This window comes from Martes martes (assembly GCF_963455335.1).
Source record: "Martes martes genome assembly, chromosome: 8".
In the NCBI taxonomy this organism is placed as follows: Eukaryota; Metazoa; Chordata; class Mammalia; order Carnivora; family Mustelidae; genus Martes; species Martes martes.
The window spans coordinates 4190529-4206158 of NC_137895.1; the positions used below are offsets into that span (position 1 = coordinate 4190529).

General features: G+C 53.8%; 1 protein-coding gene across 4 annotated transcripts in view; it reads right to left on the reverse strand.

The window, feature by feature from the left end:
- FBLN1 (fibulin 1) overlaps positions 1-15630 on the reverse strand; it is a 78433-nt gene that overhangs the window by 18121 nt on the left and 44682 nt on the right. For 2 of the 4 annotated variants that reach the window (XM_080811393.1, XM_080811392.1), the window contains exons 15-16: positions 3879-4021; positions 1809-1940 (exon numbers count right to left, since the gene is read on the reverse strand). In XM_080811393.1, the coding sequence (XP_080667519.1) occupies positions 1809-1940; positions 3879-4021 (275 nt within the window). Of the gene's footprint in view, positions 1-1808; positions 1941-3878; positions 4022-11431; positions 11880-15630 lie in introns of those variants that run through there. The other 2 variants (XM_080811395.1, XM_080811394.1) reach the window with 1 other exon arrangement.

Here is a 15630-nt window from a genome sequence, read left to right on the forward strand (position 1 = left end):
TTCTGCCCCAGTGGATGGGAAGCCGCGAAACGGAGGCTCCCAGGTTGACTCTGTCTGGAGTACAGATGCGGCTAGAAAAATGCACTGGTGGGCACTGGATCCAGGCCCAGCCACTGCTCAACCCCCAGGCGTGGGTCATCCAGGAAGGATTTAGCCGGGACCATGAGGCACAAACATTACAAGGTGCCACCCCCTAGAGAGGCCTCGTGGGGCCACAGAGGCTTGTCAGTCTCTTCAGTGTCAGATTTTGATGATCTATTTTGGGCTGTCGATCTCCCCCGCTGGAATGCAAAGCCCCCCGGGGCAGGGTCTGCATGGTGTTTGTTCACCTGTGTCCCCGCAGTGTCCAGTCCGGGCTCCCGGACAGATGGGGGCTCAGGGACGGAGCAGAAGGGAAGGAGTGAGCGGGTGAGGCAGAAGGCTCGGAGTCCGGCTCTTACAGTTCTAAAGCTGTGACTTACCCTGCAAGGGGGTGATTCACTGCGCGAGGGGGTGATTTACCCGCAGCGAGGCAGTGTTGCTGCTCCCCCGGCCGGCTCAGCCTCACGCACGGGGCTGGGGGGACGTGGGCTTCTGGAGGCCAGCGTCGGCAGGTAGCGCTCACCACCACCCCCCAAACGGCACAAAGCCTGACCCTCCCTCCTCCCGCCTGCTCTCCTCCCTGGGGCCCTGACCGTAGGGCCTGTTCAGCTAATGTGGGGGAAACTGAGGCCCGGGGTGGGCAGTGACTGAGGGCAAGCAGCCAGTTTTAGGACTGCTGACAGCCAACTGCATCCCTCCCTCTGGGATCCCAGGGAGGACTAATGTACCATTAATTGTAATTAACTAATTATTCCTGCTGCCAACTAGCGGAGGAGGCGGCTGGGGGTGGGGAGCCCCTAAATGACTCAGTCGTGTTTACAGCATGCAAACCCATTTAAGAGCTTGTAAAGTCGCTATAAATGGCTCTCTGGCAACCGGGGAGTAACGATCCCTGCGCTCCGGCCGCCGCGGTAACAACGGTTGGCGGCATCCGGGCGCAGGGGCCGGGTTCGGAGATCCAACAGCGCCACCTAGAGACCCTGTTCCAAAACGCTCTGCGGAAGGGCCGCCGCTCGGATCCAGGGCCGGGACACCACACAGCCCTCGCCGCCCACCCACAACGGAGAACCTGAGGCCCGTGCGAGGACAGGGCCTGGCCCTCGGCTGCTCATCTCAGAGTCTAAATGGCCGCTGTGACCGTTTCCATCCCCCACGACCTCGAGGTCTCTAAAAGGTCTCTAAAAGTTCAGGAGAGGGCTGGTGCCCTTCCCCCACTCTCTGCTCAAGGGCCGGGCGCTGTGACCCGCCGGCAGGGACATCGATCGACTGGACACACGGCAAGGCAAGCAGTCTGGGGCCGAGGCCGGAGCCTGGCCTCAGACCCCCATTCGCTATTCCCTCCGTCGCGCCACAAGAATAAGAATCCATCAGGTCCCACCGCCGGGGACTGCCCAAGCTCTGAGACAAGTGCGCCACCTGTGTGATAGCGTCGGTTCACGACTGTGACACAGAGATCTAGTGAATCCGCCCCTTCACAGGCAGGACACGGAGCCCCCCGGGGTCGCCCCCCAAGACCTGGCGCACAGCCAGGAGCAGATCCCCTCCTCGCCAGTGATTGCCTTGAGGGGCGGGAGGAGGCTCCAGCTGGCCCTGAGGGACAGGAGGGACTTCGGAGGGAGACTCCGATGGCACCTGGGCTGGCCCAGAGAGTTTTCCCCAGCAGCCTGGTCTAACGGGCCTCCGCGAGGCCATCGCCTGGGAGGACCTGAACGTCCCCGGCCACTCACCCACAGTCATGCCGTCCATGTAGCGTTTGATGATATCAAAGGAGTCCCGCAGGTTCCCTTCAGTGATGTCGAAGATGATGTCGGCGTGGTTGGCAGGATACACGGGCATGATGGCCCGGAGAAAGATGATCTCTGCGGGAGGGAGGCACAGCTTGGAGCCCCTGGAGACGCACCCTTGGGTCCCGAGAGCCCAGGGCCGGCAAGCCCCGCATGGAGAAGGCAGAGGGGGCCGAGGGCTCACAGGTCATCGCCTAGCCGCCTTTTGATCAGTGGGGAAACTGAGGCCTGGAGAAGCTCTGGGTACTCCCTGAGATCCTGCAGCTAACGGGCAGCCGTGGCAGGGCTGAGGCACAGTTAGTCATTAGTCATAGATCTTCGTGGAGCTGGGAAGAAGGGGGGGGGTGGATGCGCGGACAAAGGGGAAGAGGTCAGCAAGGGCGGGAGAGCAGGGTGGTCTCCTGTCCCGTGGGGATGTGGGTCAGAAAAGCCGCTTCTCAGGGCGGACTGGGCAGTCTGGTGGCTGTGTCCATCTCCCCGGCTACCCCGCGTAAAGCAGGGCCAGCTGCCCTGGGCTGGGGGCACAAGGCCCTGATTCTACCCTGGCTCTGGGCAATCTGGAGGTGTCTTCTCTCTGGGCCTCCATTTCCTCATCTATAGAGTGAAGGCAGCAGACAGACACCGCCAGTGCCCGCTAAGGGTCCTTTCAGCCCCAAAGGTCAAGATCAGGATTGCCTGGGCCCCAGATGTTAATAGACATCCCCAGCCACACTCAACTCCCTGTAGAATCCACTCCCAGACCAGCACTGCCCGAGAGGCCACAAAACCGGCTCTTAGGGGTTTAGGAAGGGTTTGTCTGTGGTTTGGTGGAACCTGTCATTTGGCACAAGACAAACACCAGTCAGTGATTTCCTCCGATCCAAGCCCCTGCCACCCTGCAGAGTTTCTGGGCCTCTCCTTTTTCTAGAAGAACGGGTCAGTGGGAGGGTAGGGGGGATGGGCCACCCACTCTTTCAGGCAACCATATCCTTGGGGAGCCTCTCCTGCCCTCAGCACTCCCTCCACCCCCCACAACGGGGAGCTGTGTTCTGGCCCGTGCTCCCGTGTCTCCGGGGGAGGCTATCACAGTGTGTAGACATGGGGCTCGGTCATGCTGACTCAACTGCACCTCTCCCCTCGGGGGGCCAGGGAGCTCTTCCTGATTGCTGTGCCCCAGACCCTGGCCCTGAGCCTGATATCCCGGAGGCCCCGTCCACATTTGCCCCATGAATCAATCACGGTGAGCTCCTCCCAAGGCCAGGGATGAAGACGCCACGGAGGAAGGGGTGGCTGGAGACCACGGCAGCCTCAGCATAGGGGCTGCACTCCGGGGAGCAAGGCGTCCAGGTGCCGGGAGGGTGCCGCGCCCCAGGCCCCACCCCCCGCGGGAAGGGTGATGTGATGGCCGGTCTACACAGCCGGCCAGGAGCCGCCTGCAGGGTGGGGCTGGGAACCCTGACTCACTCCTGGGCTCCCTGGATCCGGTCTAGCCCCTCAGTCTCCACGGTGACCTTTCTGTACATGCCCATAGCATCAGGCCCAGCCCTGCGATGGCTCCCAAGAGCCTTGCAGTGGAAACCTCCGCCCCAAGTTAGGGCTTATCCTTCCCAGCCTGTCTCTTGCCAAGCCTCTCCCACTCCAGCCAGAAAAACTTGGCTTTGTTCCTCCAATACCCACCGCCCCCCAAACTCACCTCCAGACCTTTCCAGATGAGTTCTCCACTTGGCACCTTCCACTCTCCTGGCTCCCCACTTTCACTACTTACCTACTACTGACAACGTGGGCCCCGGCATAGAAGTCACTTCCTCCCAGAAGCCCTCCCTGATGCCCTAGTACTTGGCGCAGAGTCAATGCTCAACAGCTGTTTGCCAAACAGCTGTGACCCAGAAGAAGCGTTCTCCTGACCGGAGAGCCAGGAACGGGCCGGCGTGGTGCCGTGCGCTCTGGGGACACCGGGAGCTGCCAAGGCCACTCCGTGTCTTTACCAGGATGTAGCTCCTTGGCGGCCGAGCTCTCGGCTCAAGCTCCACTCACCTTCAGGGCGGGTGAACTCTCGGAAGGTGGGCAGCGACACGACGGTATGTGAGATGGTGTGCACTGGGTCCAGCACGCAGGTGACGTCGTTGGGACGGCAGGACTTGACGCAGCGGACGGTGTCTGTCTTCTCCTGGCGGAGCCTGAGGGGAATCACAGCACAAGGGGCGGATGGGAAAGTCGGAACTGCCCCTCCCCCAGAGACCCAGCTCCACGAGGAGCCGCAGGTGGCCTGGCGGGGAACGCCTGACCCAGAGACGCCCCGCCGGAGAGGCCCGGTGGCCTCCGCAGCCCAGCTGCTCGGCGAGGCTGCCGCAGAGCCCTTCCTGCCAACTGGACCGGGACCCACACTCCGATGTCCATCTGCCCTGGCGGTGGGCAGGCGAAGCTCTGCTGTTGGCCCAACTGTACGGACTGGGCTTCAGTTTCCGCCACTGCAGATTCACGGGCTCGACAAGCGTGTGTTGAAGCCCTACAGGGTGCGAGGCACCAGGGACGCCGAAGCAAACATGGGAGATGTGGTCCGGCCTCCCCAGAGCCCCCAGTCAGGTGGGTCGCGGGGGTAGGAAGGGCGGGAGCTGCAGGCGTAGTGCCCGGCTCAGTGCCCAGCACAAGGAAGTCAGACCCCCAGTGTCATGCGACAGACTGGGGGTGGGGAGAGGAAGGGTCAGGGGGGCTTGTTTGCCAGACAGATTTTAAATCCTCCTTATTGTAAAATAAAACACAGATGCAAAACCTACCCGGAACAAAGACACCGTTTAATGAGTATCACGATCGCTGCTCAGGTCAAGAAAGAGATCCTCCATCTGCCACCTGAGACCCCTTCATGTGCCCGCACCAACCTCAGCACCCCTCTGCGTGCCTGCCCCCTCCCCAGGACCCCTGTCCTGACAGTGCCAGCATCGCCCACCTGGCATTTTTTACGGTTCGTATCACACGGGTGCGCACCTCGAGACATAGCCGTTTAGATTGGTCCGTGAGACAAACATGCTCTCAAGTCCTTTTTAATCTGCAGGTTTCCTCTGTCTCTTCGTTTCCCAGAAGTTGATCTGTTAGGGAGCTGGAAGTCTCTGAGCCATAGAGCTTCCCCCATGCGGACCTGCCTACTGCGCCCTCGTGGTGCTGCGCAGCGAGTTCTTCGGTCCCCTACATTTCTGCCACACTGGCTGCTGGATCCAGACCCGACCAGATGCAGGCCCGGGCCCTTTGGCAAGATGACATTGGTGATGTCTCTTCTATCGGGGGGCACCTGGTGTCTGGTTGTCTCTCTCTCTGTGATGTCAGCAGCTGTCGATGCTCAGGGCCTAGACCCGCTGATTCATCGGGGATTGCAAAATGCTGGTAGTCTGACTCTGTCATTTCTTTTCAGTATGTTAGTTGGAATACTTCTGGAAAGAGCGCTGCCCCTCATACGCTGTCCGGTTACAGGGGGTATCGTTCATAGAAGAAAAGCAAGATCAATGCCCGATTCTTGCCTTATTTTTACAAGTTTTTAGGATCATGAATTTTCTCTCTCTCTCCATCATCACCCAGAGCATGCCCGTTGATTTTTTTAAAATATCAGTATGAACTCATGGATTTAAACTATTTGATGAATTTCAATCCATTGCAATTATTATCCTTTGCTAGAACTCAAGCTTTCCCCTCTTTGGTCAGAGGGAAGATCAGAGTGGCCCCAGGAATCTGTAGCTCTTTTAATCTATGTCACAACAGGGTGGTCCGTCTCATCTTGTACTTTTCCTTCCCCAGCTACTTCTCCAAGAAGTCTTGGGTTTGTTTGAGTTTTTTTAAAGTGGAAAATGGTATTTCAAGACCACACCCTAGGTACCAGGTATGGTGGGTGCTGCTGGCTTCGCCCTTGCCTCCAGGCCTCTTCAGTGGATTTTTAAAGGTAAAATATATCATGAATTCCTACTTCTATTTCTAATTCAAAACAATAACCACACATCTTTTAATCTCTTCTATATTACAAAGGAATCCCTGTTCTTCCATAACAGAATCCTGGCTCTTAGGTACATAGGAGATGATAGAATATTCCACAATTATTGACATAATTATTCCATATTCTGACACTTTAGTCTCAGAAGAGCAATGCTAAAATTATCACCACTGACATAAGTACTTAAAGTAATGTTTGTCTGGCTATGTCCTCCCTACTCTACCTGCAGTTTTTAACAGATGTGCTCTTTCTACATTGTTTGAAAGTATAACAATTCACAGAATACGATTTCCTTGTAACACTCACTTGGTTGTAGCTGGATGTGTAACTATGCCTAATGCTTGCACAGCAGTACTTTCGCATGATGGTAATATTTTGTGTCCTTTGTGCACACAAGTCTGTTTTGTTGGGTGTATAATCTTGGCCTCTGTTTTCTTGAGGATCCTAAGTATTCACCATCTTCTAGCATAAGTGTTGCTGTGAAGAAGTCTGATGTCAATATAATTTTTCCCCTTAAGCGTTGTTGCTGGTCTTACCTAGATGCCTGCTAGATGTTTGTCTTCTCTTTCTTTCATGGTCTGATAACTTTACAAGACTATGTTTTGGTATTTGCGGTTCTGAGTAGGTATGTTCAGGCATGCTGTGTGTTTTCTCAGTGTCGATTTTCAAATCTTTTTTTTTTTTAATTTCTGGGAACTTCTTTGAGTTACCATTTTTTAATACTTATTTCTTTCCTTTGTTGTGGGCTCAGTCCTCAGAGATTTCTATTATCTGTATGTTGGGTCTTCATTGTGTGTCTTCAATGTCTGTCACTTTCTCTTTAAGCCCTTTCATCTCTTCTATTTCTTTTTTGATCTGTAAAATTTGTCTTCTTCTCGGCCACTCTTTCTCTCAAATATTTATTTCTGCAGTTGCTTTTTGCTATAATTTTAAATTATTTCCTGGGTTCTGTCACTTCATTTCTCAATTTTTCCTTATTCTGACTTACAGTTTTTGTCCATTTTCGACCATTTTCCTAATGCTTTTACTTTGTTTTGCTATAGGTTACAGTTTTGATGTGGATTTGGAGCATATCTTTCTAGTGTGCTTACATTACGCAGAGAGATGCCATTCCATTCTTTTCATCCTTTCTCTTACAATAATTTTATATGCGATTCCGCACTGATACTTTTTGGTTGATCATTTCCAAGTGAAATTAATTATCCCGAAATTTTAGAAAAAGGCATAGTTACAGCAGCTGCTCTGCTTCACAGAGCTCCCTTTTCTGTCATTTGCAGCACCTTACTTTCTAATATTCCTCTACGTTTACCTGGACTTCCTTTATCTGCAGTCTATTGTCTCCCTCCTATTCAACTCTGCATTTCACTTCCAACAGCTTCTCCATAGTGTGAGATCCCGACCTTAAGGCAATCCTTGCTGGCTCAGTTCCAAGAGTTCCTAGGGGCTAGATGGCTCCATTCTCTCTACATGTCCACGAGCTCCTCACACGCACTGCAATGGAATGAGCAAAGTGTCTCCCAGTCTCAGCCACTGCTCCAAAACTTTTCTATTGTGTTTTCTAGGGAACGCCTGTCGACTCTTCCGGAGTCTTCCACTGCCTTTCTGCACAGGTGCTAAGACCAGGCAGGTGGACGCGAACTGTATCTTAGGGTTCTTAAGGATATCATGTCACCTTGTTTAGTTGGGCATGTTTTCCGTGATTTGTCCAGCCGTCTGTGTGTTTTGGGTTGGGGTCCAGAGAGCTTCAAACACTATGCAGCCGCATCTTCCCAGATTCTGCGTGCTAGACAGTCCTCACACGTTGTCTCATTTAATCTTCACAGCTTTTCCCTCTATACCACACCGCCTCCCTCTTTAGCTAATAAAACGTCCTATTCTACACCTGAGAATGACAGAATAGGGATTGTATCCATGATTTCAGAAATAAGGCCAGACTAACAATCTGACCAACACTGACAAATCCTGGAAATCCCACCCTCTTCACAGCATTTGAGGCAGCAGGGGGGGGCAGGGTTTCAGAGAAGACTCCAGAGCCGGGCTGCCTGTGTTTGAATCCCAGCCCCACCTGATACCAGCTGTGGGAGTTTGGGCAGGTTACTTATCTTCTCTATGCCTCCAAGTCTTCCATGTGAAATGGGGGAATCATAGCAGCATTTTCCTCACAAGGCTGTTGGGAGGGTTAATTGAGTTAAATGCTTGGAGCAGTGCCTGGGCCTCAGTAAACGGTACACGTGTTAGCTATCATAGCTATGATTATTATCATTATAATAATGACATCATGATTATTATCATTTGCCCTTGGGAGCTAGAGTTAGTACAGTGATCGAGTCAGAAGAACAGAGGCCTAGGAGTTAGTCAGAGGTGATGGCAGTGACCTTGGACACATTCAAACCCTCTGAAGCTTCATTTCCCGTTTAACTCAAGGTCCAAATGAACACTCAATTCCTTCCAATGAATGAAGAAGCCAACACTTACTGACTGCCTACTATATATACCAGATAATGCCTCATTTGCAATTGCAACTAATCTTCAAAATAACCCATAAGGGGGCCATGAAGCTCTGAAAGGCCAATGACTTATCTATGACTTTGAATAGTTCATAAAACTAGTAAATGTCAAGGAGGACATTCCAACGCTTGTTTCTTTTGTTATATTTCTGCCCTGCATTATCTCAGCAGTACGAGGTAGGACTATCACTATGTAGCCCCAAGGAACTACAGGGTAGAGATGAGCCTTCAGGTAATGCAGATACAGCCCCTCATGTGCTCTCAGGCACACACACAGAGACAGCAGGGGTGTCCTAAAATGGAACAGGCCACCTTAAGGTGTAGGGAGTTCCACAAACAAAGGAGAGTACAAGCAAACCTGGAAGGTCCGTTGGTGGGAATGTTGCAAAAGGGACTCTGGAAAATCCTGTAAGGTCAATGCATGGCCTCTAAAGCCCTTAAGAGCTTTCCCCAACTTGATACTCCTATGGACATGAAGGAAAAATGTTTCTTCCAATCTGAATAATCTGGATCATGATGAAAGAATAATTGAATGCAATAACTAGATCCCTGCTGTAACACGCTGACTTCACAGAAGGTGATATTTGAACTGAGCCTTGAAAATATCATCCATCCCTCCAACCATCCATCATCCATCCATCCAACCATCCACCCATCACTCCGTCCAACTGTCCATCCATCTATCCATCCATCATCCATCCACCACCCATACATCCATCATCCATCCACCCTCCATCCATCATCATCATCCATCCATCCATCCAACACCCATCCACCCATCCATCCATCCATCATCCATCCACTATCCATCCATTCATCCATCCAACCATCCATCCATCAATCTGTCCATCCAACCAACCATGCATGCATCCATCCATCTATATGTTTATTCAGATGTTTACTGAACTCCTTCTAGGCCACTCTGAAATTGTAAAGAATACAGACATAATCCCTGTCCTCAAAGGGGCCCCAGTGCAGTAGAGATAATAAAAAGTAACAACCATAAGATAACGGGGAAAATGTTCAGATGGAGTATGTCCAGGGCTATGAGAGCTCAGACTAAGGAAAGTCTTCACGGAGGAGGTGATCTTTGAGCTCACGCTTCAAGGAGAAGAGCAGTTTGCAGAAGGATGGTATGGCACATGCTAAAGCCAAGGGCAGGCACATTCAGGGAAGGGCAAGCAACTCTGCATGGCTAGAACAAAGAGGATTAGCTAGGATGAAGCTAGAGAGGTGGGCAGAGCCTTGAATGCCATTCAAGAGAGTTGAACTTCATCTCTTCATAGAAAAGAACCACAGAAGGTCCTAATGAGAGAGGGACATCACCAGACCAGCCCTTCAGAGGGGGCCCTCTAGTTGTAGCTTGGAGAATGCACTAGAAGATAGGAGACTAGGAGCTTGTCCAGACCAGATATGATCAGAGAGAGGTATGGGAGACAGATTGGAGGCTTGAGGTGACTGGCTAGAAGTGTGCATGGTTCCATGGCAACTTCATTGCTGCTTCTATCAAAAAGAACAGGGCACAGTTTCCTGTACGTCTGTCTCCCCTACCAGATGGCAAGGCCAGGACACGCTCCCCCACCAACTTACATGTCACTGTAGAAAGGATCTTAGGATCCTGCAATATCCTTTACTTGATTCCTCTGTGGCATTCTGCCTTCCCCTCTTGTTTCTGCTCGGAAACAGCATCGGCAATCACAGAAAATGCTAGAGACATAAGCCAGTGTTGGCAGAAAGTCATCCTTTCCCTCAACAGATATGGACAGAGCACATACTATGTGTTAGGCAGCTCACCAGGAGCTAGGGACACATCACCAAGTGAGATGAAGCTGGTCTCTGCCATCACAGAGGCTTCTGGGTGGTGGAGAAGACAGATGTGAAACACAGACACACGGGAAGAGCGAACAGTGATAAGCATAACGATGAAGTGTTATGAGAAAGACTCATAGAGGAGACAACAAACCCAAGGGTGTTGAGGAAGGCCTCACTGAGAAAGGAACGCTTAAGCTGAGCTTCAACCAACTTTTAAGCCGAGGGTGCAAAGCATGTGCAAAGGGCCTGAGACAGCAAAGAACTCAGCAGTGTGGCTCAAGGGAAGTGACCAAGGGGAGAACAATTCGAAGGCAGGCTGGAGATGCATGCAAGGACGAAGTTCCACAGGGCCTGAAAGGCACTCTGGGGCCTTGTGACGATGGTTTGGCTGGAATCATGGTGGGGAAGGTGAAGAGAGGCAGGTGCGTCAAGGCCCGTGCTGAAGGGACTGTGGTAGAAAGGAATAGCCCTAGGTGTGGAACCCTGTGAAGCCAAGGTTCAAATACCAGCTGTGTGATCTCGGGCAAATCACTCTCCCTCCCTGAGTCTCCATAGGGATGAGACACCTGCCTTGCACCCCTGGAGGTAATGCACAAAGGGCCTGAAGCATGCTCAGTGGTTCCCAGGAGCAGGCACATTTATTGTGTTGTCCTTTACCGCCTCCCGGCACGGGGGCACAACCCCCAACGGAGGCAACCAACCTTATTTAGGCAAGAGCTGCAGCCAAGATTCTACACCTGTGTCCAGTGTTTTTCCACCACAAGTTCAGGCTTCTCATCAAGACAAACAGAAAAGAGGCTTGAATCTCAGAGTCGAGTTTTTCTGACTCCAGCAAACGGTCAGCTCCATGCGATACAGCAAGGAAACCAAGCAGGCCCAGAAGCCCTGGTCCCGCGGCCCAGCTCTGCCGCAAATGGGCCACAAAACCCTGGCCAAGCCCCCTCCCTTCTCTAGGCCTCGGTTTCCACGTTTGTAAAACGAGAGAGGAAGGAGCTCAATGGCCTCAATGGTCACCTCCTCCTTTGGGCTCAGCACAAAATGGAGAAGAGATGTTTATCTGAAATGATACCGGCGAGCCTCCTTCTCCCCGCCCTGGGGCTCCCTGGTGAGGTATTCGGTGACCTCCATCAACAGGGACCCCCCGATGCACGCTACCGTATGACAAACACTTCTCCGTCACCGCACGGGGGTGGGGCCAGACAATGGCAGGTGCCCAGCGCCCCCGCCCCCCACGGTGGCAAACAGCGCAGAATCCCCACCGTGCGAAATAAAACCAAGGCACGCGAGGCACGCTGTGTAGGGATCGCCTGCTACGACTTTATTAAAATCCCGGAGGGGAGGGTTAGGAAAGCAACAAGAGGGAGCCCCCGGCGGCCCAAAGCAAGTGCTCAGAGCTCTGCAGACACAAAGATGAAAAGCTTGGCGACAAAGGAGCTGACGGTGCCGTGGCGGTAGAGGTCCATCTTGACGGTCAGGAGCAAGTCCCTGGGCTCAGGGACAGGTTTGGTGAGGGCCACCACCCCACTGTGGTGGCTAACCTTCCGGGTGGTAAAAAAGCCCTCCTCATTGCCGCCGGTGATAGCCAGCTGCATGCTGTCCCCAGGGACGGCATTGGAGGGGCCCATGCGGAAAACCACCGCGGGCACTTGGATGTTGGTGGGGAAAGAGAGGTGGTAGTACGTTATTCTCAGAGGCAGCTTGGGGCACTCCTGATTCTCATGGCAAGGCAAGCGCTCGCAGCGGCTGCAAGAAAAGTGGACAGAGAGACAAGAAGAGGGTCAGAGCAAACTCAGCAAGCGGAGGGACAACAGAGCGCAAGGGAAAGCGGGGGGCTCGCTGTGCGGGGCCTCCCGCCACCCCTCTGGCCAGTCCGGCCAACAGGGAGAGCCCCCCTCACTCACCTGCGGGAGGCGCCGTGGACCTCCGGGCCGCTGACTCAGCCACTAGCCTCTTCCAACACCCTCAGGGGGCGCTGGGTGGCTGGGGCCCAGGGCTGCGCCGGGAGTGAGGCGTGTTCCCTCTCCCTGGCAGAGCCCCACCCCGGGCCACGCTCACCAGGCTCGCCCTGCCCCCTGAGTGTCGTCCAGGCGCCTGGCCCCTCACCCACACAGTGGTCGGGGCCATACAGGGCTCTTGGTGGGTCACAGAGAGGACCCCGGAAGTGATCATCTCCGCCATTAGCAGTCCCGGCTGCCGCCACGTATCAAGCGCGTGGACATTCATCATCAAGCTTTCTCTAGTGGGGACACTGGAACTGCTCTGGGGCCGTGGGTTGAGCGCCATTCTTCAGATGAGGAAACTGAGCCCGGAAGAGTTCGGGGCCTTCCCAAGGTCGCAGAGTGAGTGAGGAAGCCAGATTTGTGCTCTGGCAGGGAGGTCTGTTCCTCCGCCCCCTCGCTGAGCCTCGTGCCCCAGGCGCAGGTTCCTGTGGGTCCACAGGGACAGCCAGGGCTTGGAATGGAGGAGGAAACAGGTTCTAACTCGCTGTGACAGGATGGTGGTGGTTCCTAACTTCCTGTGACAGGATGGAAAGAGGTTCTAACTTCCTGTGGCAGGTTCTACCTTCCTGTGACAGGATGGGGAGAGGTTCTGACTTCCTGTCACAGGTTCTAACTTCCCGTGACAGAAGGAAAGAGCTTCTAACTTCCCGTGACAGGATGGGAAGAGGTTCTAACTTTCTGTCACAGGTTCTAACTTCCTGTGACAAGATGGTGATAGCTCCTGACTTCCTGTGATGGGAGACAGAGACAGGTTCTAACTTCCTGTGACAGGATGGGGAGAGGTTCTGACTTCCTGTCACAGGTTCTAACTTCCTGTGACAGAAGGGAAAGAGCTTCTAACTTCCCGTGACAGGATGGGAAGAGGTTCTGACTTCCTGTCATAGGTTCTAACTTCCTGTGACAGAATGATGATGGCTTCTAACTTCCTGTGATAGGATGGAAAGACCTTCTAACTTCCTGTGGTAGGTTCTACCTTTCTGTGACAGGATGGGGAGAGGTTCTGACTTCCTGTGACAGAATGACGACAGCCTCTAACTTCCTGGATGGAAAGAGGTTCTGATTTCCTGTTATAGGTTCTAACCTCCTGTGACAGAATGATGATGGCTTCCAACTTCCTGCGACAGGATGGAAAGAGACTCTAACTTCCTGTGGCAGGTTCTACCTTCCTGTGACAGGACAGGGAGAGGTTCTGACTTCCTCTCATAGGTTCTAACTTCCTGTGACAGAATGGAAAGAGCTTCTAACTTCCTGGATGGAAAGAGGTTCTGATTTCCTGTTATAGGTTCTAATTTCCTGTGACAGAATGATGATGGCTTCTAACTTCCTGTGACAGGATGGAAAGAGCTTCTAACTTCCTGTGGCAGGTTCTACCTTTCTGTGACAGGATGGGGAGAGGTTCTGACTTCCTGTCACAAGTTCTAACTTCCTGTGACAGGATGGGAAGAGGTTCTAACTTTCTGTTATAGTTCTAACTTCCTGTGACAAGATGGTGATAGCTCCTGACTTCCTGTGACAGGATGGGGACACGAACCATCTTCTGCCTCCTGAAAGCTGGGCCTTCACACTCTGATGGCAGCTACCAAAGTGCATAGCCCTATGGGGCATGGCAGAGCCTGTCCCAGAGAGTTCTGCCATCTTGACTGTGCTGGGATGCTCCACCCAGGAGCAGGTACTGTTCTAGTCCTCCGCCACGTCTCCCTTTCAGCCCTTCATGTTTCCAGGCCTCATGTCGAGTCACCTGGACTTACTTTACACTTGGTGAGTGTGGTCTCCTTCTACATCCTATCTCTAGCTCTTTATCGGGACTGGTAGGAAATCATTTCACTTACTTGGCCACTTGCCATTCTGAGCACTTAGAAAGGACAGCCCTGGAGTGAGCTCCATGAGCCTCCCTGGGGGATGGTCCCCCATGGTAGGCGACAAGTCAGGCATGGGGGGCCCAGAGACAGAGGGGAGAGACAGTAAAGAAGGTAAGCAGAAGAGGGTGCTGCCGAGGGGCGGCCTAACCCCAGGCACACCTAGTCCAGGCCAAATGGGAGTGTTCCGGGTGACCTGGGAGACCCTAAGGGACGGCGCCTGGCATCGGGCTGGGTACACCTGGGTTTCTCCTTTGTGTACTCAAGTCACTGTCCCACTTTGTCTTCCTGTTCTACTGATGGGAAGGTCAAAGCTCAGTGAGGACACGTCCATGACTCCACAGTCTGGAGTAAGTGGCGGACACAAAATTGCCCTCCCTGGAAAGCCTTCTGGCGCGCATGGGCAAACACACACTCACGGTTATTTCAGGAAGGGCCTGGTGGGTCTGGCCAGCAGGTGGCACTAGAGTCTCCTTCACGGGACTTAGGCTCACCCACGTCTGTGTGGCCTGTACCCTGTCCAAGGACGGGTTTTGATTTGTCAGATGGAAGCCTTAGCCCAGCGTGTGGGGTGGGGGGGAGGGGTGGATTGTGCAGGGAGTGTGACGCTCTGGTACAGCTCCCGCAGGCCTCGTGCACCGGAGAATGCGACACTCTTCCAGGGGCTCCCCTGACCCCAAAGCCAGAGCGCCCCTAGCACTTTCTCGAACGAGGCGGATCTGAGACTGGCCCTTTCTAGAGCTCTCCTTTCCCAAGGACCAGGCCATGGCTCTACGGCTTCATCTCCAGCACCCAGCACGGGACACTAGTATGTGCTCAGTAAACAGACACAAATAACTGCGGCCCCATTTCCCGTCAGTTCCAACCTCAACGGTCCTTCCCGCTCTACCCGCCTTACTGACGCATCACAGAAGTCGTTAACTACTGCAGTCTGGGAGGTGCCCGCCTGATCGGGCCCGACACAAAAGCCTTCGTTAGTGGGTATGTCTGGACCGAGGAGGGGCTGCCGCCACGCAGAGAAGGGCAGCTCCCGGGACCGCGTGCCTTGGTTGCCATCTCATCGTGTACGAGAGAACAACGTGGCCCACTTTCTCATTCAACCGGTTGGGTCAGAACACCCTATTATCTGAGAAAGTACAATTGCTGAAAGTTGGCACAGACCGGAGAAGGAAGGCCCTCCGGGCCCCGCCCCTTCGCCTGGGAGCATGGCACTCGGCCACCCCCAGGCTGTCTCATGCTCACAGCCTTCCCCGGCCGGCACTTCCCCGACTTCCATGCTCTTGTCATTCTGGAGAGAAGCCCCAGGAACCGGCCGGAGGTGGGACACTCGCCCCTCTGTCCGCCCGCGTTACACCCTCGGGCCCAGAGCCACGCCAGCCAGCCTGCCCGCCTTGCTCTGACTTCCAAGACCGCGAGGGTCAGGGCTCGGCCCTGCTGAGGGCATAAAGAGGATGTTTTCAGTCCCATCCCAGGCTCTGGAACACTTGGACATTCCTCCTGTGGGTCGGAGGGAATCGTGTGGTCAGGATCTTAACAAATGAGATGATCCTAGAGCCCAGCCGTGGTTTGTGCGGCCCAGTGCCGGCCGTCACGCTCCCGTTACCACCCCTTGGCTGCCGGGACACTGCCAGAAGGAGG